Source organism: Arachis hypogaea, chromosome 10 (assembly GCF_003086295.3).
Source record: "Arachis hypogaea cultivar Tifrunner chromosome 10, arahy.Tifrunner.gnm2.J5K5, whole genome shotgun sequence".
Classification (NCBI taxonomy): domain Eukaryota; kingdom Viridiplantae; phylum Streptophyta; class Magnoliopsida; order Fabales; family Fabaceae; genus Arachis; species Arachis hypogaea.
In genome coordinates this window covers 652,357-669,825 of record NC_092045.1, presented here as the reverse complement: position 1 = coordinate 669,825, position 17,469 = coordinate 652,357, and the positions used below count along the sequence as shown (strand labels likewise).

Here is a 17,469-nt window from a genome sequence, read left to right as displayed (position 1 = left end):
ACACTCACACAAATCTCTTTTTAAAGTTGCAACTTTTTCAGTATATTTTCAGGTTTAAAGGTTTGTTTTAAACTATCCCAAGAAAATAAGAGAGGCTTTTTAACATGTTTATGGTAGAAGCTATGAAGCACGGACGTGTCGGACACGACACTCATCGACACTTGTCTGACACGCGTGTCTGCTGGAGTCATCCGTGTCTTATTGAAAAATAAAAAATTATTGTTCAGACACACCTGGACACACCTAAATACCATCACGTATCATCGTATTCAGTCTTATTCTTAATATATATTTTAAAAATAAATTTATATATAGTATATATTATTATTTATTAAAACAAATAATATTTTAAATACTTGATATAACTCAAATAAGACATTAAAAAAAATTAAAAATTTTAATATCAATAAAATATCAAAATATTATTACAATTTATATAACAAATACTTTATATTTTATATGTATATATGTCCCTGTGTCATGTCAGATTTTAAAATACGCGTATCGGCGTGTCTCATGTCGTGTCGTGTTCCGTGTCTGTGCATCATAGGGTAGAAGAAAATCTTTAATTACTTTTACTAAAAGGGTCTCAATTTTTTTCTTTTTCTTTTTTGTTTAAAACGAACTTTAGTGATAACTATTAAACTATCCATTATAATAACAACTTACCATATTTTTTTAATTAAAGTGCATAAAAGTTTCATCTGCTAGAGTAATTATTGCTATGACTGGAACTTTAAAAATGCTATAATAATAACATTAATGCTAGTAGAGTTGCTGCTCCAAAATGTAAGTTGAAGTTTCGGTTCATAAAGTATTTTTCTTTGCAAATTTATTGCCACTTCTTTTTGTAGCAAGTTTTTGTGTTTGATCAAGGATTATGACCAAGCTGCTCATGCAGTTACTAGCAGAGGAAATTGAAAATCAAACTTTTCATCATTGCCATTACCCACTGACACTGTTCCAAACACTCTGACCAAAATCATTTCCTTATCTATTGCTTCAAATCTCAATGATCTCATTTTTGTTTCTTTCCCTTCATTGAATATGAGATGTTAAAGGAGTCAGAAACATAACATGTAATAATGTGCAATACTATAATCAGTTAATGAAACTTAAAGAATGTAAACGACTCTAAGTAATAGCTGAGAAAAACTGAACATAATTGCATTTTTCTGTCTATTAAATCCATAAGTTAATCATATTAACTTTATTTCATGTTAATGAATTTCTGGGTTGGAATGGGACTATAGATAGGGACACACAACCCAACAAGAAGAGCATTCAAAACAACAGTGTGTGTCCCCACACACATGACAGATCTTTCAACACATTAAGTGGGCCCCCACGTGGTGGAAGAACATACTTGGATCAGATACAAAACATAACATCCACAGCAAGCAACCTCAAAATTCACACACACATTGCTATCCTGTTACATTTTTGTGTTGTCACTCACTCACATGCTGCATTGATACACACTTGTTTTTCTTGCTGAACTAGCTTTGCAAGTTGGACTGAGACTTGAAATTGAAAGAATACTATATACAATGGAGTATGAGAGGATTGGCAAAGTTCAGGTAAATGCTATTTTGTTGCTACCTCTGATGTGATATGTTCAATAAGCCAATGTTAATGTTCCCTTCAACTGTTGAACTTTTTGTATTTAATGCAGTGGTTGATCTTGTGGGGTATTATTCAAGCTTGTTGGTTTTGTTCATAAAATTTGAAACTTTTTTTTGTTTGTTTTTGTGGTGATATTGTCTATATTTGTGTGTGTCTACGTGTGTGTGTGTGGTTTTATCAGGGTGAATTTCAGAACAGTCATTGCTTCTGTTTGCTTACAAGACTTTGTTAATAGTTACACTGATTCCCTCCAAGTAAAGTTGTTAACATGGTTTGAAAATTCTGCTTTTGGTTTTATTTTTTTTTCTCTACTTTTAACAGTAAAAGTAACTTGAAGCCATGCATTGTCCAAACTAGTTGTTGGCTGTGTGGGGCAGAAAGAATAGTGCTTAGTTCAATCTCAATTACACTTGTTTTTTCTTCTGTGGAAAATGTAATTCTGAATTGAAATATGTGGAGGTGGACATTGTGGTGAGAAGAGACTGAACAACTAGTACTGGTTTTCTTTGTTGAAGTTGGATTGTGCTTTGAAAACTTTTCATTGGAGTTATAGGTGTTTAATGAGGGTTCATTGCTTTGCATAAATGCAGAGTGGAATGATTTCTCCTAGTAAACTAAGGATGAAGCTTACAGGGCCTCATCATCTTAAGAAGAAAGATGGATCCAACTGTAACTCAACCAGAACTTCCCCTTCAAAGCATGATGATGCTGAGTTTGTGAAGAACAGCTTACTTGCCTCAGAGACTAACAACCTTCTTGATGAAGGTCTACAGTTGCATTTCTCTCTTCTTACTCTCTCAACATTACATTTTCATTTCAAATATGCAATTTTGCAGAATTTATCCCAATGGTTGGTCCACATTTCTAGTTTATGATTGTAGGAGCTGAGTTTTTCATGCTTATCCTAATATAGTAGTTCTTTTACATTTTTATGCTTTGAATTATGAGTTTTTTGGGACAAAGATAAGTCATATGTCTAGAATATTAGGATTTACATATTTGGAACTAATTAAATCATGTTTCTCAGTTACATCTTCAAGCTTAGAGGTTCTACCGTTAAAGCTGTCAAGTGATGCAATGGTGCACCAGAATAGCCAGACTTGTTATGGTAACCTGGACCTCATAAAAATGCAGCATTCTCAAAATGCTGATAATGGTAAGTCAGGTACAATAATTCCCCTAGCGAAAACAACAGACGATGAAAACATTGAGTGCGATAGTAGTGCTAGTTCATCAAGTTTCGAGTTCCATAAAGAGAGACCAGTGAACAATCCTGCAACAAGGTTCCTATTAAGGCCTATTCCATCCAAGTGGAATGATGCAGAGAAATGGATAATGAATAGGCAAAATATTCAAGCTGGTTACACAAAAAAGAATGCTTTACAGAACCAAGTGAATCGCTTCACAACTAGTATGATCAAGGTTGCACCAGATTCTGATTATTTTGATAATAAGCTACCAAAAGCCAAAGTGGCAGAAACAGAACGAGTTCATGTTCCAGTAATGGAATCTTTTCCAGAAACCAAAGGTTTAAAGGAAGCAGATGATAAGACAGGTATGTAGAAGATCTCATTGCACCCAATGTCATGAATTGTTACATCAAAATTTGTCAGCATACTTGACTATTTTCATGGAATTAGGATATGATTGATCATAGAAGAACATAAATAGGATTGATTTTTTTACAATGCTCAATGATTAGTTAGGAACATTAACTAACTATATCCTTATAAATTATGATGAAGCCGTTCCTGGGATAAGATCTGTTGCAATGAGAGACATGGGAACTGAAATGACCCCCACGACAAGTCAGGGACCTTCGCGAACTTCTACTCCAATTGGTTCAATAACTCCGGTACTTAGTCCAGCACCATCAATGCCTTCAACTCCTAGGAGGGGCGCGAATCCTCCGTCTCCAGTTGAAAGCACTGAAAAAAAGCTGTCTGAAGAAGAAATGAAGCTTAAGACAAGGAAAGAGATTGAAGCCCTTGGTGTGCAGCTTGGTAAGATGAACATTGCTGCATGGGCAAGCCATGATGAAAAGGTTAAGAAGAAAACATCTTCTTGGGACTTGAATAAAGAAGATCGCAGCAGAATCGAATTCCAAAAACGCGCAGCTTCATGGGAGCAAGCTGAGAAATCTAGATATACTGCAAGGTTTCTTCATTATTCACATTGTCTATGGACTAAAGTAAAAACAACATTTTTCTTTTAAATAAAATAAACCATGCTCTTCCTTTTGATGTTAACATGTTTCAATTTGCAGATACAAGCGCGAGGACATAAAAATTCAAGCATGGGAAAGTCAACAAAAGGCAAAATTAGAAGCAGAAATGAGAAGAATCGAGGTACTAAAACTACTTAGCACAGATCATAGATTTGATCCAAGACTAATGACATTCAATTGATTTGTGTAGCAAATTTACCACTGACTGAGTTCTTAACATATTATAGGCCAAAGTTGAGCAAATGAAAGCTCAAGCTCGGGCAAAGGCGGTGAAAAAGATTGCTATGCTGAGACAAAGAACAGAGGAAAAACTCGCAGCAGCTGAAGCTAGAAAGAATCGAGAAGCAGCAAGAATCGCAGCAAAAGGAGAATACATACGCCAATCTGGAAGAATACCCTCCTCCAATTACATTTGCTGTGGTTTGTTGTGACATTCTGAGGATGAAAATGAAATTACAACACTACTCGCCAAAATTGGTTCAGTTTCTGTATGTATTTTTCGGCCACATTCATGAATGGCTAGACTATTGATAGAGGGCACCATTTTCTCGAGTTTACAAGCAGAAAATTTATTGTTCTTTTCAAAATGAAACATTTGCTTTCACCAAACCATGCAATATTTTGAATTACTTAATATTTGGGCTCTCTAAATTTCTTGAATTTTGTATCTATTGGTTCATATGTTTGTCTACCGAGAACTAAAGAAGTTGACATCACAGAAATAAGAGAGCAACGTTAAATGAATGAGAATCAACAATTAGTGAACTTCAATTTTTGCGCTATTGCTTAGAAGATTTATATGATTGCACTCTTGAGCATAGTAACTTGATACCTGTAAGTTGTAACTTGTAACTATACTGAGAAAAGAACATCAGCCAAAAATTCAGAAAAAGGCGATGAATTCCTCCATATTTAGTTTGACAGAGTAGACATCTTCCATTAGACAGAAAACAATATGCATTCATAACAAATGAAACAAAAAAAAGTAAACAACCATGTTCTATTCTTATATAGGACGACTATCTAAATAGGAAGACCAACTAACTCACAAATATCCCAATGTTTATCAGAATATAATGAAAACAAACATCAAAAGCCTCTCAAACAAACACTTGTTCAACACCTTTACAGGTCTTGCACACTCAAACCTGAAAATACCAACAACTTTATAAGACAAAATGTCATTAAATAAAAAAAAAAACATTCATTTTAACCGAGTATTATAATCATCTCTCTTACCAGGAGGGAGAGATTGCTTCAATTTATCAGCTTTTTCAGGATCAAAGACACAGAGAGTGTAGAGGTACTTGGAGCACCTGACCTTGAACTTAACAACATCTCTGCTCCTCTTTATCTTCACTGACCTTGCGTCCTTCCTTCTTGCTGTTAGAAGGAAATCCTTTATCTCATGTATTTGCTTCGGCTTTTTACACACAAATAAGCTCAATCACACACCATTGCAAAATTAACATTCAAGAACACAACTTTATATACACATGATTAGTGACTATAAACCATAACCAATCAACGATGCAATAGTGTTTAAACAACTCTGAGTAGCTAATTTGCAAAAACCTAACAATTCATTAAACGGGATCATTCGAGAAAGTGAAATTGGCATACCATGGTTCCAACTTCAAAGCAACAACGGGTGCAGTGAGAAAGAGGAGAAGCCGCAAAGGGAACCAAAATGAATGCAATGTATTATGTATATGTCTTCGTTCTTCCCCCTCGTAAACCCTAATCCAACCCCTCTGAAATTGGACCCTAAAGCCCAAACCAATGCCAGCCCATAAACCTTCCCTAATAATCGTCAAAGCCCATATTGTAGACTTGCGTTTACCAACTACATTAGGCTTAGTGCTCACTTTAATATTTTATTTTTATTTAGAATTTAACTAAAATGTGCTCTAAGTTTATTATTAGTAAAAAAATTTAAATATGTTTATTTAATAAATATAAAATAAATATATCAAAAATTTAAATTTTTTATATTTTTAATAAATTTTTTTAATTTATAAATTTAACATGTGGCCTGAAGATTTAGAACATGTGTTAGGTTAAATTCTTTTATTTATTAGTTATTAGTTCCTAAATTTTTTAAATTATAAGATATTTTTTTATTTTGTAGGTTTTGGTGGTTTACAATAAAAATTAAAAAATAAAAATTTACAGACAGTTATTTTATATAAAATTAATAGTTAATAATTATTAAATAATAATTTAGTTAAAATTATTAAATTATTTAAAAATTCTTAAATATTAATTTTATATAGACACACTGCACGCGAATTTTACCAACAAAAATTACTTTAATCAATCTTCTATTTATACACTATCAATATAAAGTTAGGATAAACTCAAATGCATATGCATGTCCTAAATTGAAATTGAAATGAGACTTTCCTCAAACTAGAACCTCTCGGTACAAACTGTTGGCAGTTAATATACACTGTGAATAAAACACTTTACATTGCACGTGCATGCTGCATTATTAAAATTAATCTTCAATCTATTATTTAATGAAACTGAAAATTAATCTATTAAAATTAATTTTGAATTTAGTGTGTATAGAACCAGATGTCGACTCATGAACGCGGTGACGGGCGAAACAGAGATAGAATAGACAATGCTAATTCTTGACTGATAGAAAATGACCTTGTAGACTTTATGATTGTCCTGAAAAATATGGCTGTGATTATGCAGGCGACAGCCGAGACACTGGGTAATCAAATAAACAATGGTAATCATGGGAATAATCATAGTAAAGAAGGCCCTATGACACTTGCCGCATTTTTAAAAGTTCATCTTTCGATTTTTAGGGAAACATCAAACCCCATTGAAACAAACAATTGGATTCAGGCTATGAAGAGGACACTGCAGGCTCAGCAGATTTTTGAAGAATAGTGGGTTGAATTTGGAACTTATCAGCTGCAAGTCGAGGCTCAGTATTGGTGGTAGGAAACACGACATATCCTGCTGCCAGATGGTGTCATGATTTTTTGGGAATTGTTCCGAATAGAGTTCTACAAGAAGTATTTTTCCAGTTCTGTCAGAAACGCCAAAAAACTTGAATTGCTGCAATTGAAACAAGGTCAGATGACCATCGCGGAGTATACGAATAGGTTTGAGGAAATGTGCCGCTAATTTGTCAAGGAGCTCCTGAGGATTTTGTTGAATGGAAATATATCAAGTATGAGGGAGGCCTTCGAAGCGATATTTTGAGTTTCGTTGTACCAATGGAAATCAGTGTCTTTTTCGAACTCGTAAATAAGAACTGAGTGGCGGAAGAATGTGTGAAAAAAGCCGCAGTGAAAAAGGGAAGCATGAGGATGCCTTTTCAGAGAACTTTAGGAAGAAATCTTGCACCAATAAGAAGAAACTTTAAGCGTTGGGAGATTTATTCAGCAACCTAATCAGGGTAAAGGCAGTTTTAGGAGACCGAATAACAATGCCAATCAAGGAAGGAGGTTTAGAAAGCAGCCACAAAAGAATTTAAGCTGTCAGAGGTGCGGGAAGTATCATCCTGGAGTCACATGCAGATTTGGAACGGGGGTATGCTACGTTTGCTGACAGCCTGGGCACTTGGCTAGGAATTATCAAGAGAAGAAGAAGTATGAGACCGTTAGAGTACAGCAGTCGGAGAGAGTTTACACTACTTCTACAGCAGGTGCTGAGGGATCAGAGACACTGATTAGAGGTAACTGTGAGATAGCCAGTAAAGTTTTAAGTGCTTTGTTTGAATCTGGAGCAACACATTCATTCATTGCGTTTGAGAAGACTGATGAATTAGGGTTGAAAATAGTAGTCTTGGGTTATGATTTAAAGGTGTATAATGCTACCCATGAATCTATGGTGACTAGGTTAAGATGTCCACAAGTTCCGTTTCGAGTACAACAACGTGATTTCGTTCATGACTTGATATGTTTACTGATAACTGGTCTGGATCTCATTCTCGTACTGGACTGATTATCTAAAAACCATGTTTTGCTCGACTGTTCTGAGAAATCAGTATACTTTATTATGTCGGGAGGACACGGAAGGGCTGGTTGTGGCGAATAGCTACTATTTGAATTCCATGACAGTGAACTGTTCTGGTTATTAGTGCCAGGGTATCATGCTGTTAACGGGGGTGTTTCGGGGGATGACCAGAGTCTTGAGCAAATTCCGGTTGTTTGTAAGTTTTCAGAGGTGTTTTCTAATGATATTGACGAATTTCCACCTAATTGTGAGGTTGCATTCACAATTTTACAATTAAAATGTGCCACATGTCACTCCCTCATTGCAATTGAAATTAAATATTTCTCTCCAAAATTAAAAAGTTCTCCCTTCCTCCCTCTTCCTTTCTCTATTTTTCTCATTTCTTCAACCACTCTATCTATTTTATATATCATTATCAATATCAATGACTAATTACTAATTTGACAATCAAAATATGCAACATAATATTCTTTAATTGTATTAAAATTAAAATTGACATTGAAATATACTTATATTATGTATCATATATTATTATCTAATTTAATAATCAAATGTTTCACATGACACTCTCTTATTAAAATTAAGAGAAATTTTTTTTTTAAATTTATAAACTCCCTTCCTAAATTCTCTCATATACCTCTTTCTATTTTTCTATTTCACTCAACTATTTTTATTCTATATATAATTTACATTTTGTATTAGTAATTTGACAAATCAAAATATGTCATCCGATATTTTTTTATAATTAAAATAAAATTTTTTCTTCCAAAATTAACAAATTCTCACTTTTACTCTCATTTTTTATTTTTATATTTGTCTCTTTTTTCTCTCATTCTCTATTTTTTCTATCTTTCTGTTCTATAAAAAATAAAATTAACAAAATAATATAATTCAAATAAAAAATATTATTATGATATACATAATTTTTTAATTTTTATTTAGTTTTAAATTTTTATCCTTATCTTTCTAATCTATATTTTTATTTTTCTTTTTTTAAATATTTATTACATATAATTTGGAGAGAATACTAATGTTATAATTAAAAGTTAGAATCAAGATTCAATTGTTTTAAAAAAATTAATTTTGAGTTAATTTTATAACTATCAGTATAATTTTTTATGCTAATATCTAATTATATTTTTATATACATAGAGAGAGAAAAAATATTATTTTTAAATAACAAGTATAAAAATTAATTATTTCTATTTGTGCAACAGACTTAACACATAATTAAATGTAAAATTATACACGTTAAATTATTTTAAATTTTAGATAACGAATGTTAAAATTAATTATTAATAAAAAATTAGAATTTTTCATATAAAAATAATAATTAAAAATGTTATTATTTGATTTTTTATCTATAGATACTTTAGTCTTTTTTAGTCAAAAAATTTTGTCAATTTACAAATTTTGTGTAAAAATAGTTTAATTTTATAAATATTTTGTACCATATATAATCTATACCGTCAAAATAAAGTGAATTATTATTTTAAAAAAATATATATTTTCGTAATATTATTACAAATAAAAACACTAGTTATTGTGACTATTGGCCAGACAACAAATTAACGTAAGAATGATAATTTTGTGAGAATTAATATAATACAACTCGTACATACATATATAAGGTTAAAGCTAAATAAGTCATAGTCATAATGCAAGTCTTTCCAATATTGCATTGCCAAATTTCTCATCGTAAATTAAATTTGCATGTATAATTGTTCAAACAAAGGTTATTATAATTATTACAACCTTCTTTTATTACTCATGCTGTGACTGACTGAGTCCCCAAGAAACAAAAATAATAACAATCGTGTTTATTTCAGTAGTAAAAACGATTTTATTAATATTAATATTATAAGGTGGTAAAACAATATCATATGATTGACAAGCTAAGAATGAATATATCATCCCCAACTATAAATACAAGTAAAATAAGGTGGGGGTAAGGTTTGTTGGTTTGCCAACCCTATATTTTATTAGTATTTATATTATTGGTATAGATAGTGCCCTACCTGGTCACCATTCCATACCAAGAAAAAAGCTCCCACAACATGGTATTGGGCATCAAAACAATAATACAGAAATTACTTAATTTGTACATTTGTGTATTCTGTAAATATTTATTCTTTTATCATTTTAGATATAACTTTCCTATCAACATTATATATCATAATAATATATACTTACTTTTTATTTTTTATTTAAAAATTTGTGTTCGATATTTTAAATATTTAGAGAAAAGGACAAATCGATTCCTGATTTTTTGGTCTGTAGACGTTTAAGTCCTTGAAGATTTAAAAATATATTTAAGTTCTTGAAAATTTAAAAATATATTTAAGTCCCCGATCTCTTCAAAATTTGGACATATCGATCTATGAGTTTAATTTGTCTAATTTTAAAAACTCTCTCACGTGTGTATTTGTATCAACCAGATCAGATTTTTCTGTTAAGTCTGACAGATCCAATGCAAGTAAACATGAGGGATCGATAAGTCTAAATTTTAAAAAGATCAAGAACTTAAATGAACATAAGAGATCAATAAATTCAAATTTTAAAAAAGGTTAAGAATTTAAATGTATTTTCAAATTTTCGAGGATCTAAGATCAAAAGGTAAACCACTTATTTGTCCTTTTCCCAAATATTTATTATTTTGTTTATATGCAAATAGCTATTATCGAAGACAATGCAATTACACAACACAATCCTACACTCAACTCTAAGCTTATTAGCTTTATCCTACATGTTCCTAGTGCCCTAATTTGGCTAAAGGTACCTAATGGTGCCAACTAAAAAAGTAAACCTCAAATTAGGCTCTCCTTGCATTCGTTGAAACGTGAAACACCTTTCAAGGGGAAGAAAACAAAAAACTAGGAACTAGCTATGATTAAATGTATCTAACACTTCACGTTATGAGAATCAATGAAGTTCTCGTCGCTATCAACTTCAATCTACGTACGTACCTAACTCATAATAAAGGGGTTATCATGGTTAATACGTGATGTAATAAAGACACGTGTTAAATTAAAGTTATTATGAGTAGAAGTTTTTAAATTGAAAACTTAACTTTAATTTATATCTTTTCTATAAAAAATGTTTAATTAATAACTTTAATGTGTCCAATTAAATCCATAAAATAAATAAATTCCATTAATTTAATTTCTAAGTAATTTAATTTCCCTTCCAATAAATGGCAGCTTAGGCAAAATTGGAGAAAGCATAATTAAACAACTTCGAAATGGACAAAATAATGCACAGCTAGCTTTATTAATTTCACTTTGCGACTCATGAAACAAAAGCAATAACAAGGTAAAAAGGGTGCATGGCCAGAACCAAAGAAGACGACAAATAACGCCACTTTCACATTAATGGAACGATCATAGGGACACTACTTCACATGGCTTTGCAATTATAAGAGACTAAGTCACCCTTCTTTTTCTAAGGTTGACTTTATTTAAACATCCAAAATTATCTCATGTAACTTAAAATCATAAAATATATGGTAACTAAAAATGAAACTTAGGGAGAGAAGTATCTTTGAGGAATTAGGTGTTGTAATATTGTAGCTAGGACAATGACTATATGCCATATAGTTACAGTATTGTCTGAAGAACATGAAAACAAAAGAACCAAAAAAACAGAAGGCTTAAGAGTAGAGACTATAATATTACAAAATATGGAAGAAATGCCTAGTAACTTTAATTTGATTCAGTAGTCTAATGATCCCACCGTGGTTATCCCGGTGCTTAAACTTCTGGAGTCTCGGCTCCCATAGTCATCACAGATACTGTTAGAGAGCCTTTGGACCGGAACTGAGTTCAAGAGCTCGAGGCCGGAGTTTCCCATTTGCTGCACTTCTTGCGGTGATAGTATCTTGATGCACCATACACTATTTACGAATTCCCTGTGAAACAAACATGATCATAAATGTGTGATAAACAAGAGAAAGAAGCATGGGGTAATTAGTAATTACCAATCGGTAATGCTAGGGACACAAAACAAACAGTCACAACTTGTCTTATTTAGCATTTATTAATTGTCGCAACAATTAGATAGTGTTTGGTGAAGAGACAGAGATGAAAAGACTAAGACTAAGAGACCGAGATTAAGAGAATTGAAATAAATCTGAGTATTCTGTTTAGTACAAAGTGTGAGATAGAAATTGAAACAAAAATAAAATTCTAATTTAATTTGCACAAAAGATAAAATTGAAATTAATTAATTGAAATAAGAGTATTTTAAGTATAAAATGTTATTAAAATTTCAATCTCTATCGCTACTTTTTGGAGGTACTGAAATACTGAAATTTTAGTCCCAATCTCTGAACCAACAAAGATGATGCTAAGTCTCAACCTCTCAGTCTATGTGTCAGTACCTCAAAACAAACATTACCTTAATGAACGCTAAATATAGTAAGTTATGGATGTTTTTAGCTAATTTTCTTTGGTTATCAAACATTTTCGTTACTAATTAGTACTTACGGCCACGGGCCATCGCCGAGGAGAAGAACGTCGTTCTCGCGGTCTACAAATACAAGCTGCCAGCCTGATCTCAAAGGGTCCTCCAGCTCGCCTTCTAGGCCGAACATGCGAGCTAGTTCACTGCGCAGCTCATGGTAGCTGCTGAATTTAGTGATATCCAGTGATCTTCCGAAGGACCCTGACTTATAAACCTGTAAGCAAAAATGAATCAGATATTGAATAAGGAGATGAATTGATTAAGGTGAAAACTCAGGTACAGTCGACTTCACGTGAAGTTAGTAATTGAGAGTTACTAGATGAAAAGTTAGTCAAATGAGTCAGATCATCTAACGACTCTCAGTTATCAACTTCATGTAAAGTTGACTACACCTGAATTTCTACCATTGATTAAGCAGAGGAAAACTAACCTTCACGAAGGTTTTGTTGGGCATATTTTCTGAGGGATGCAGGAAGCCTGAAGAATCGGCACCTGCAGTACTCATGTAGTTAGAAGTTTGAAATGGAATGGTGGGAGAGTCACCATGGCTATGCACAAGAAGTGTTAAAGGCTCTATGTTAACACCAAATAAAAGATGGTTGTGTGGATCAGTGCTTCCTTCTTGGTCTATTGAGCACTCCCTCCCAGGAAAGGGTGGTAATGTAACTGCATTTTGAGAAATACTACTCTGCAGCTCCACCTGAGGCAGAATGCACTGAGATGCACCGGAAGAAAGGAGAGGATCCACTGCAACTCGCTTCGACGGCCATGCTGCTGATGATGTTTGAACAGGAATCCAAGAGCTACTTCTAGGGAGGTTCAAAAGCTGAGATGCTTCGTCCTGGGGAAAGGACCCCAAGATACTATGCAGAGGAGAAACATTAGCAGTGGTGACAGGGTTTCCATTTGAATCTGAAAAGCTTTGCTGTTGGCACAAGGAAGAGATAGCTTGCACAGGTGGTGAGAGAGGCTGAGTTGCTGAACTTGAAACAAACTGAGACATTGTAGACACTGCATTGGAAATCTGCTGTGGTTGCTGTTGCTGGTTGTTGTGATGGTGAAGCTGGTTATTGAATGAGTTCTGGTGCTGTGGACGCAGTTGAACATGTGTTGGAGTTTGTGACTGATTCTCTTGATCAATTTGGAAAGCTTGCTGAGGTGGTGATTGCTGCAATATCTGTGAATGCATTAAAGCAGCAGTCCTGTTTGGGAAGTTCTGTGGCTGCTGAAATTGAAGTAAGGAAGAAGGATGCTGTTTAGAAGGATCCTGAAGTGCAGCCGCAGCCACAGCTTGATACATGTCTGTTTGCATATTCAGCATGGATGGATCAAACCTCGGCTGCATCCAAGGACTAACTCCAATCCCCTGAAAATTTAGAGACTGAAGACCACCCCTGTCGGCGTCTCGCAGCCACATCAGTGGAGAACTCATACCAAAATCTTCGTCCTTCAATCCTGCTAGCATTTCATGGGGAGCACAATGAGAATTTCTTAATTGTTTTGCAATGTTGAAATGAAATGGTCTATAGGAGGAGGCAAGGTTTACCATGGAATGATGGTAGTCCTGGAGGCCAAGGTCGTTTAAGGCGTAGAGGAAATGGAGATGGATACATAGGAAATGTTGTTAATGGCTCAATCTCCCAAAGAGACACTCTAGGTTGCCTCTCTCCTGCAGTGGATTCATCCCAACCAACCTGCAATCCAACTCAATCAATGATAACACTTGAACATGCTACAAAATAACAATAATATAATGCTCCTTACAAACCTTCACTGAGCGCCAATGTGAATTTGGCCACCTGGCAGCATCCAAGTCACTAATGCCAGTTATTGTGCCCATATATCTGCCAAAACAACAAGCTATGATTCAGCAAATGCAGGCATTTACATGGTATTCACGTGAAGTTGATAGTTGAGAGCCGTTAGATGAAGATTTAGTCAAATCAGTCAAATCATCTAACGGCTCTCAGTTATCAACTTTAGGTGAAATCGACTGCACCTGACTTTTCACCATTAAGAAAAGATTTGGAAACATACCGTCGCACACTGGACTCCTCAGTTTCAAACAACATCCTGAAGCGCATACCAACTGAAACTCGAGTATGATACACAGCCTTAACATACTTTGCCAGAGGTATGACGAATTCTGATGGACTAGCACTGAATTTAAGAAGATCATGTCAATCCCAGGCAAATTAACCTTGGAACAGAGATTTTAACAAGTATGCATGCACTACTTTTTGTACCGTGGATTATAGAAAATAGTGAAACGACTATTGGTTGCAGCTGCATGAGCTGCAGCAGCAAGAAGCCCCAAATGCATGCTATCACTTGACAACACTGAGGAAGGCATCACAGTTTGTGGTCGATTCGCGCGTCGGATGCCAAGAAGCAACTGGTTCTTGTCATTCCTATGAAAGAAAACAGGCCCTCAAGTTAAAAACATGAATATTCTCAAAGCTCAAAAACATAATTAATGAGCCGGAAAGAATTAAATTACTTGCCAGATAAAGAGCACAGAATCACCAGCAACAAGCCTTTTAGCACTAACAAAAACACTCCATCCAGTTGTGAGTAGATGCCTTTTAGGCTGGCCTGCATAAATTGAAAGAATTTCAAACTGATCTCATCTTCATTCTTCATCCCCCAACACTGAATCAATGTCCACTTTACAACTCACCTCGAAAGATATGTCTGAATTTCCATTCATTGCCATGCAAATCCCTTGCAATCAACTCTTGAGCAGGAGGCTGTTGAGAGAAATCCTGTACATCAAAATCATAAAATCACAAAGTTAACAGATTTGATGAGCTAAGTGCAAGGTTTGTAGCATGTCTCTGGAGTAAGTTTACCAATGGAGGAAACACTTTCTCTGCTGCTCGGCGAGGAACAGAGAATCCTCCATGGGTGCTTGTGTCACTGGCTGTCAAAGTCTTGCAGAAGTAGTTTGTTGGCTGTTTGCTTGGACTTCCCAACTCTGCTGGAAGATACGCCTCCTTTTGCTCTTGCTGCAAACATCATCACAGTAAAAACAAAGATATAACTTATACAAACTGTAATAATCAGTTATCAGGTAAGACAAGATACCATACAGGATTCAAAGGTTGTAAGGTCATCTGTGCATACACTTCATCGGTCTCAGCATCAGCCTGAATCCCCAAAATAATTAATCAAATCAAAACAAGAGCTAGCAAACTCAAATATAAAAAGTTAGGTGAATAATCCCATACATGCATAGTAAGATTATGGAGTTGACAAATGAGTTGGGGTGGCAAGCTTGGGTAGTTGGGGATATGAGCATCCACTTCCTTATTAGTTGACACTGCCACCTGAGATCAAAAGAACAAAATCAGATCAAAAATTACATGAAGGTCATGTACTGGTTGGTTTCTATCATGGGTTAAGTGTTGTTAATTAAACCCCATCCTCCAAATTAACAGTGGTAACAAGAATAAAAGATAGAGAGACAAGAGACAAGAAACAATCTTCAAGCCCAGAAAATGATCATCACTTTATTATGCTTAATAATAATGATAATAATAATCTAATATCATATTTTCAACATACCTGTTCACTGTGACCTTGTGGAAAGTACACCACACGGCTCCCAACTGCGGGTAAAGAAACAAGGGGACCAGCACATGCATGCCAAAGTTCTGAGTCCAGAACTCGCTTTTCCCCTGCAAAACACCACCAAAATTTCATCATAACTTGCTCAAACAACAAATTGATGTAAAGAAAACCAAGATCTCGAAACACTAGAGCAAGCACCAGAAGAAGTGGCTGCTACACATTTTTTTTGGTGAAAATGAAGCTTGAAAAAACTGCAGCTAAAAAAAAAAGGCTTTGATTTTCCTAATCCCCACCTCAAAAATTTCAAATACATTTTGTATGAACAAAACCATATGTTGGACAGTGGACATTAAATTAAAAACTTCAATAAGCGCCCATAAAAAAATTCCAAAACTTTTTAACACAAAAAGCAACTAGGAAACAAGAAGAGATGAATGAGGTGAAGAAAAACCTGCAAAAAGCAAAGAGTTAAACATACCTTCTTGTGGTGGAGGACTAAAACCAGCTGAAGAAAGTCTCATATTTTCTCTTTCAGCAGAAAAAGAAAGGGAATTCAACAAGTTGTTGTAACCTTAAAATAAAATTGAGCTGTCCCAACACACAATCAATGATTCCAAATAAAAGCACCTTCTTATTAAGTAGACCAATTGAGCAACAAAGTCTTGGGAAAATGACACCCACACCACAAAACCAAGCTTTTAGTCCCTTCTTTCCCCCTACAGAATATCATTCTTGTTATCCTCTTGTTCCCCTTCAACAACAAAAACCAAAACCAATCTCAAAATCTCTTAGAAACAGAACCTTGTACACACCTCCTACAAGATTCCCACCCTTCAACCAAAACCAGTATCACTGCAAAAGACTATAGCTTTATGCCTCATTCGCTAATACTCCTCCTCAACCCCCACCACCCCAGGTTCCAATCTTCAACCAAATACCTCATACCACCAAAATAAAGCAACCAACTTAGTTCAAAGGAAATAGCCCCAAGAAGCTGAATAACAGAACAAACTTGCAAAACCAAACAGATCTCAGAAGAGAACAGATCTCAAGAAAAGAAGCAAAACCCAGAAGAAGGAAAGAGATAAAGTGATAAACTTGGAAAGTGAATAGCGGTGGGGAGGTTTTTGATGGCACGAAAAAAAATAAACAAGTGTGTGTTTGTGTATTATATATTCAGGAGTACCAAATAGAATCCAGGGGTCAGGTTTATAGCGTTTGGCTCATTTTATTTTCCTGTAATGGCAAAGAAGAAAAACAAAATAATGAGTTAGAAAAAAAGCATGGCTGTGATTATGGTTTATGGTTTATGGTGATGGTGGCAGTAGTAGTAATAGTAATACTGTAATAGTAATAGTACTAGTTGCACCTTGTTGCTGTGTCCATGCTTGTTGCTACTTACTATACTTACTACTATTTCTTTCCCCTCTTTTCTCTCTCTCTCTCTCTCTCTCTCTCTCTCTCTCAGCTTCAATCAATCAATGCAAATGACTATGAGAAGTGAGAACACAACCGTCATTATTTTTTGGTGTCATTTTAAGAGGGAGAAACACACTATGTACTGCTGTCAGATTTTTTCTAGTATGAGAGAACGTTTCACT

General features: G+C 34.4%; 3 protein-coding genes across 10 annotated transcripts; 1 reads left to right on the top strand and 2 right to left on the bottom strand.

Annotated features, from left to right (window-relative positions):
• Positions 1–1,278: 1,278 nt before the first annotated feature.
• On the top strand, positions 1,279–4,513 carry LOC112714362 (uncharacterized). The gene is made up of 6 exons (XM_025765945.3): positions 1,279–1,580; positions 2,217–2,391; positions 2,654–3,181; positions 3,372–3,783; positions 3,893–3,974; positions 4,081–4,513. The coding sequence occupies exons 1-6, from the start codon at positions 1,551–1,553 to the stop codon at positions 4,282–4,284; spliced, it is 1,431 nt and encodes a 476-aa protein (XP_025621730.1). The 5' UTR covers positions 1,279–1,550; the 3' UTR covers positions 4,285–4,513.
• Positions 4,514–4,735: 222 nt separating this feature from the next.
• LOC112714364 (large ribosomal subunit protein eL38z/eL38y) lies at positions 4,736–5,620 on the bottom strand. The gene is made up of 3 exons (XM_025765947.3): positions 5,477–5,620; positions 5,093–5,276; positions 4,736–5,001 (listed from the first exon to the last, which is right to left on the bottom strand). The coding sequence occupies exons 1-3, from the start codon at positions 5,477–5,479 to the stop codon at positions 4,979–4,981; spliced, it is 210 nt and encodes a 69-aa protein (XP_025621732.1). The 5' UTR covers positions 5,480–5,620; the 3' UTR covers positions 4,736–4,978.
• A 5,736-nt stretch (positions 5,621–11,356) lies between these two features.
• Positions 11,357–17,421, bottom strand: LOC112714361 (auxin response factor 6). 8 transcript variants are annotated; one of them, XM_072205627.1, is made up of 16 exons: positions 17,238–17,421; positions 16,347–17,104; positions 15,863–15,975; positions 15,526–15,624; positions 15,388–15,444; positions 15,148–15,303; positions 14,976–15,060; positions 14,800–14,890; positions 14,542–14,706; positions 14,333–14,455; positions 14,064–14,139; positions 13,842–13,989; positions 12,881–13,753; positions 12,726–12,787; positions 12,319–12,509; positions 11,357–11,741 (listed from the first exon to the last, which is right to left on the bottom strand). In XM_072205627.1, exons 2-16 carry the CDS (start codon positions 16,387–16,389, stop codon positions 11,546–11,548), a joined length of 2,478 nt encoding a protein of 825 aa, XP_072061728.1. In that variant the 5' UTR covers positions 16,390–17,104; positions 17,238–17,421; the 3' UTR covers positions 11,357–11,545. The 8 variants fall into 8 exon arrangements, with proteins under 8 accessions (XP_072061728.1, XP_072061730.1, XP_025621726.1 ...); XM_072205629.1 differs by having other exon boundaries at positions 12,881–13,750; XM_025765941.3 differs by having other exon boundaries at positions 12,726–13,753.
• Between the last annotated feature and the right edge of the window lie 48 nt (positions 17,422–17,469).

What these genes read in the sequence shown, in the direction of transcription:
- LOC112714362 (XM_025765945.3), top strand. Translation starts at nt 1,551, where the DNA reads ATGGAGTATGAGAGGATTGGCAAAGTTCAG. An exon ending in AAATCTAGATATACTGCAAG is followed by an intron (nt 3,784 to 3,892) that starts GTTTCTTCATTA and finishes TTCAATTTGCAG; the next exon opens with ATACAAGCGCGAGGACATAA. An exon ending in CAGAAATGAGAAGAATCGAG is followed by an intron (nt 3,975 to 4,080) that starts GTACTAAAACTA and finishes AACATATTATAG; the next exon opens with GCCAAAGTTGAGCAAATGAA.
- LOC112714361 (XM_025765940.3), bottom strand. Translation starts at nt 16,389, where the DNA reads ATGAGACTTTCTTCAGCTGGTTTTAGTCCTCCACCACAAGAAG. An exon ending in AGAAAGTGTTTCCTCCATTG is followed by an intron (nt 15,061 to 15,147) that starts GTAAACTTACTC and finishes TTTGATGTACAG; the next exon opens with GATTTCTCTCAACAGCCTCC. An exon ending in CTCGGCGATGGCCCGTGGCC is followed by an intron (nt 11,742 to 12,318) that starts GTAAGTACTAAT and finishes TTTGTTTCACAG; the next exon opens with GGAATTCGTAAATAGTGTAT.
- LOC112714364 (XM_025765947.3), bottom strand. An exon ending in GAAGCAATCTCTCCCTCCTG is followed by an intron (nt 5,002 to 5,092) that starts GTAAGAGAGATG and finishes TGGTATTTTCAG; the next exon opens with GTTTGAGTGTGCAAGACCTG.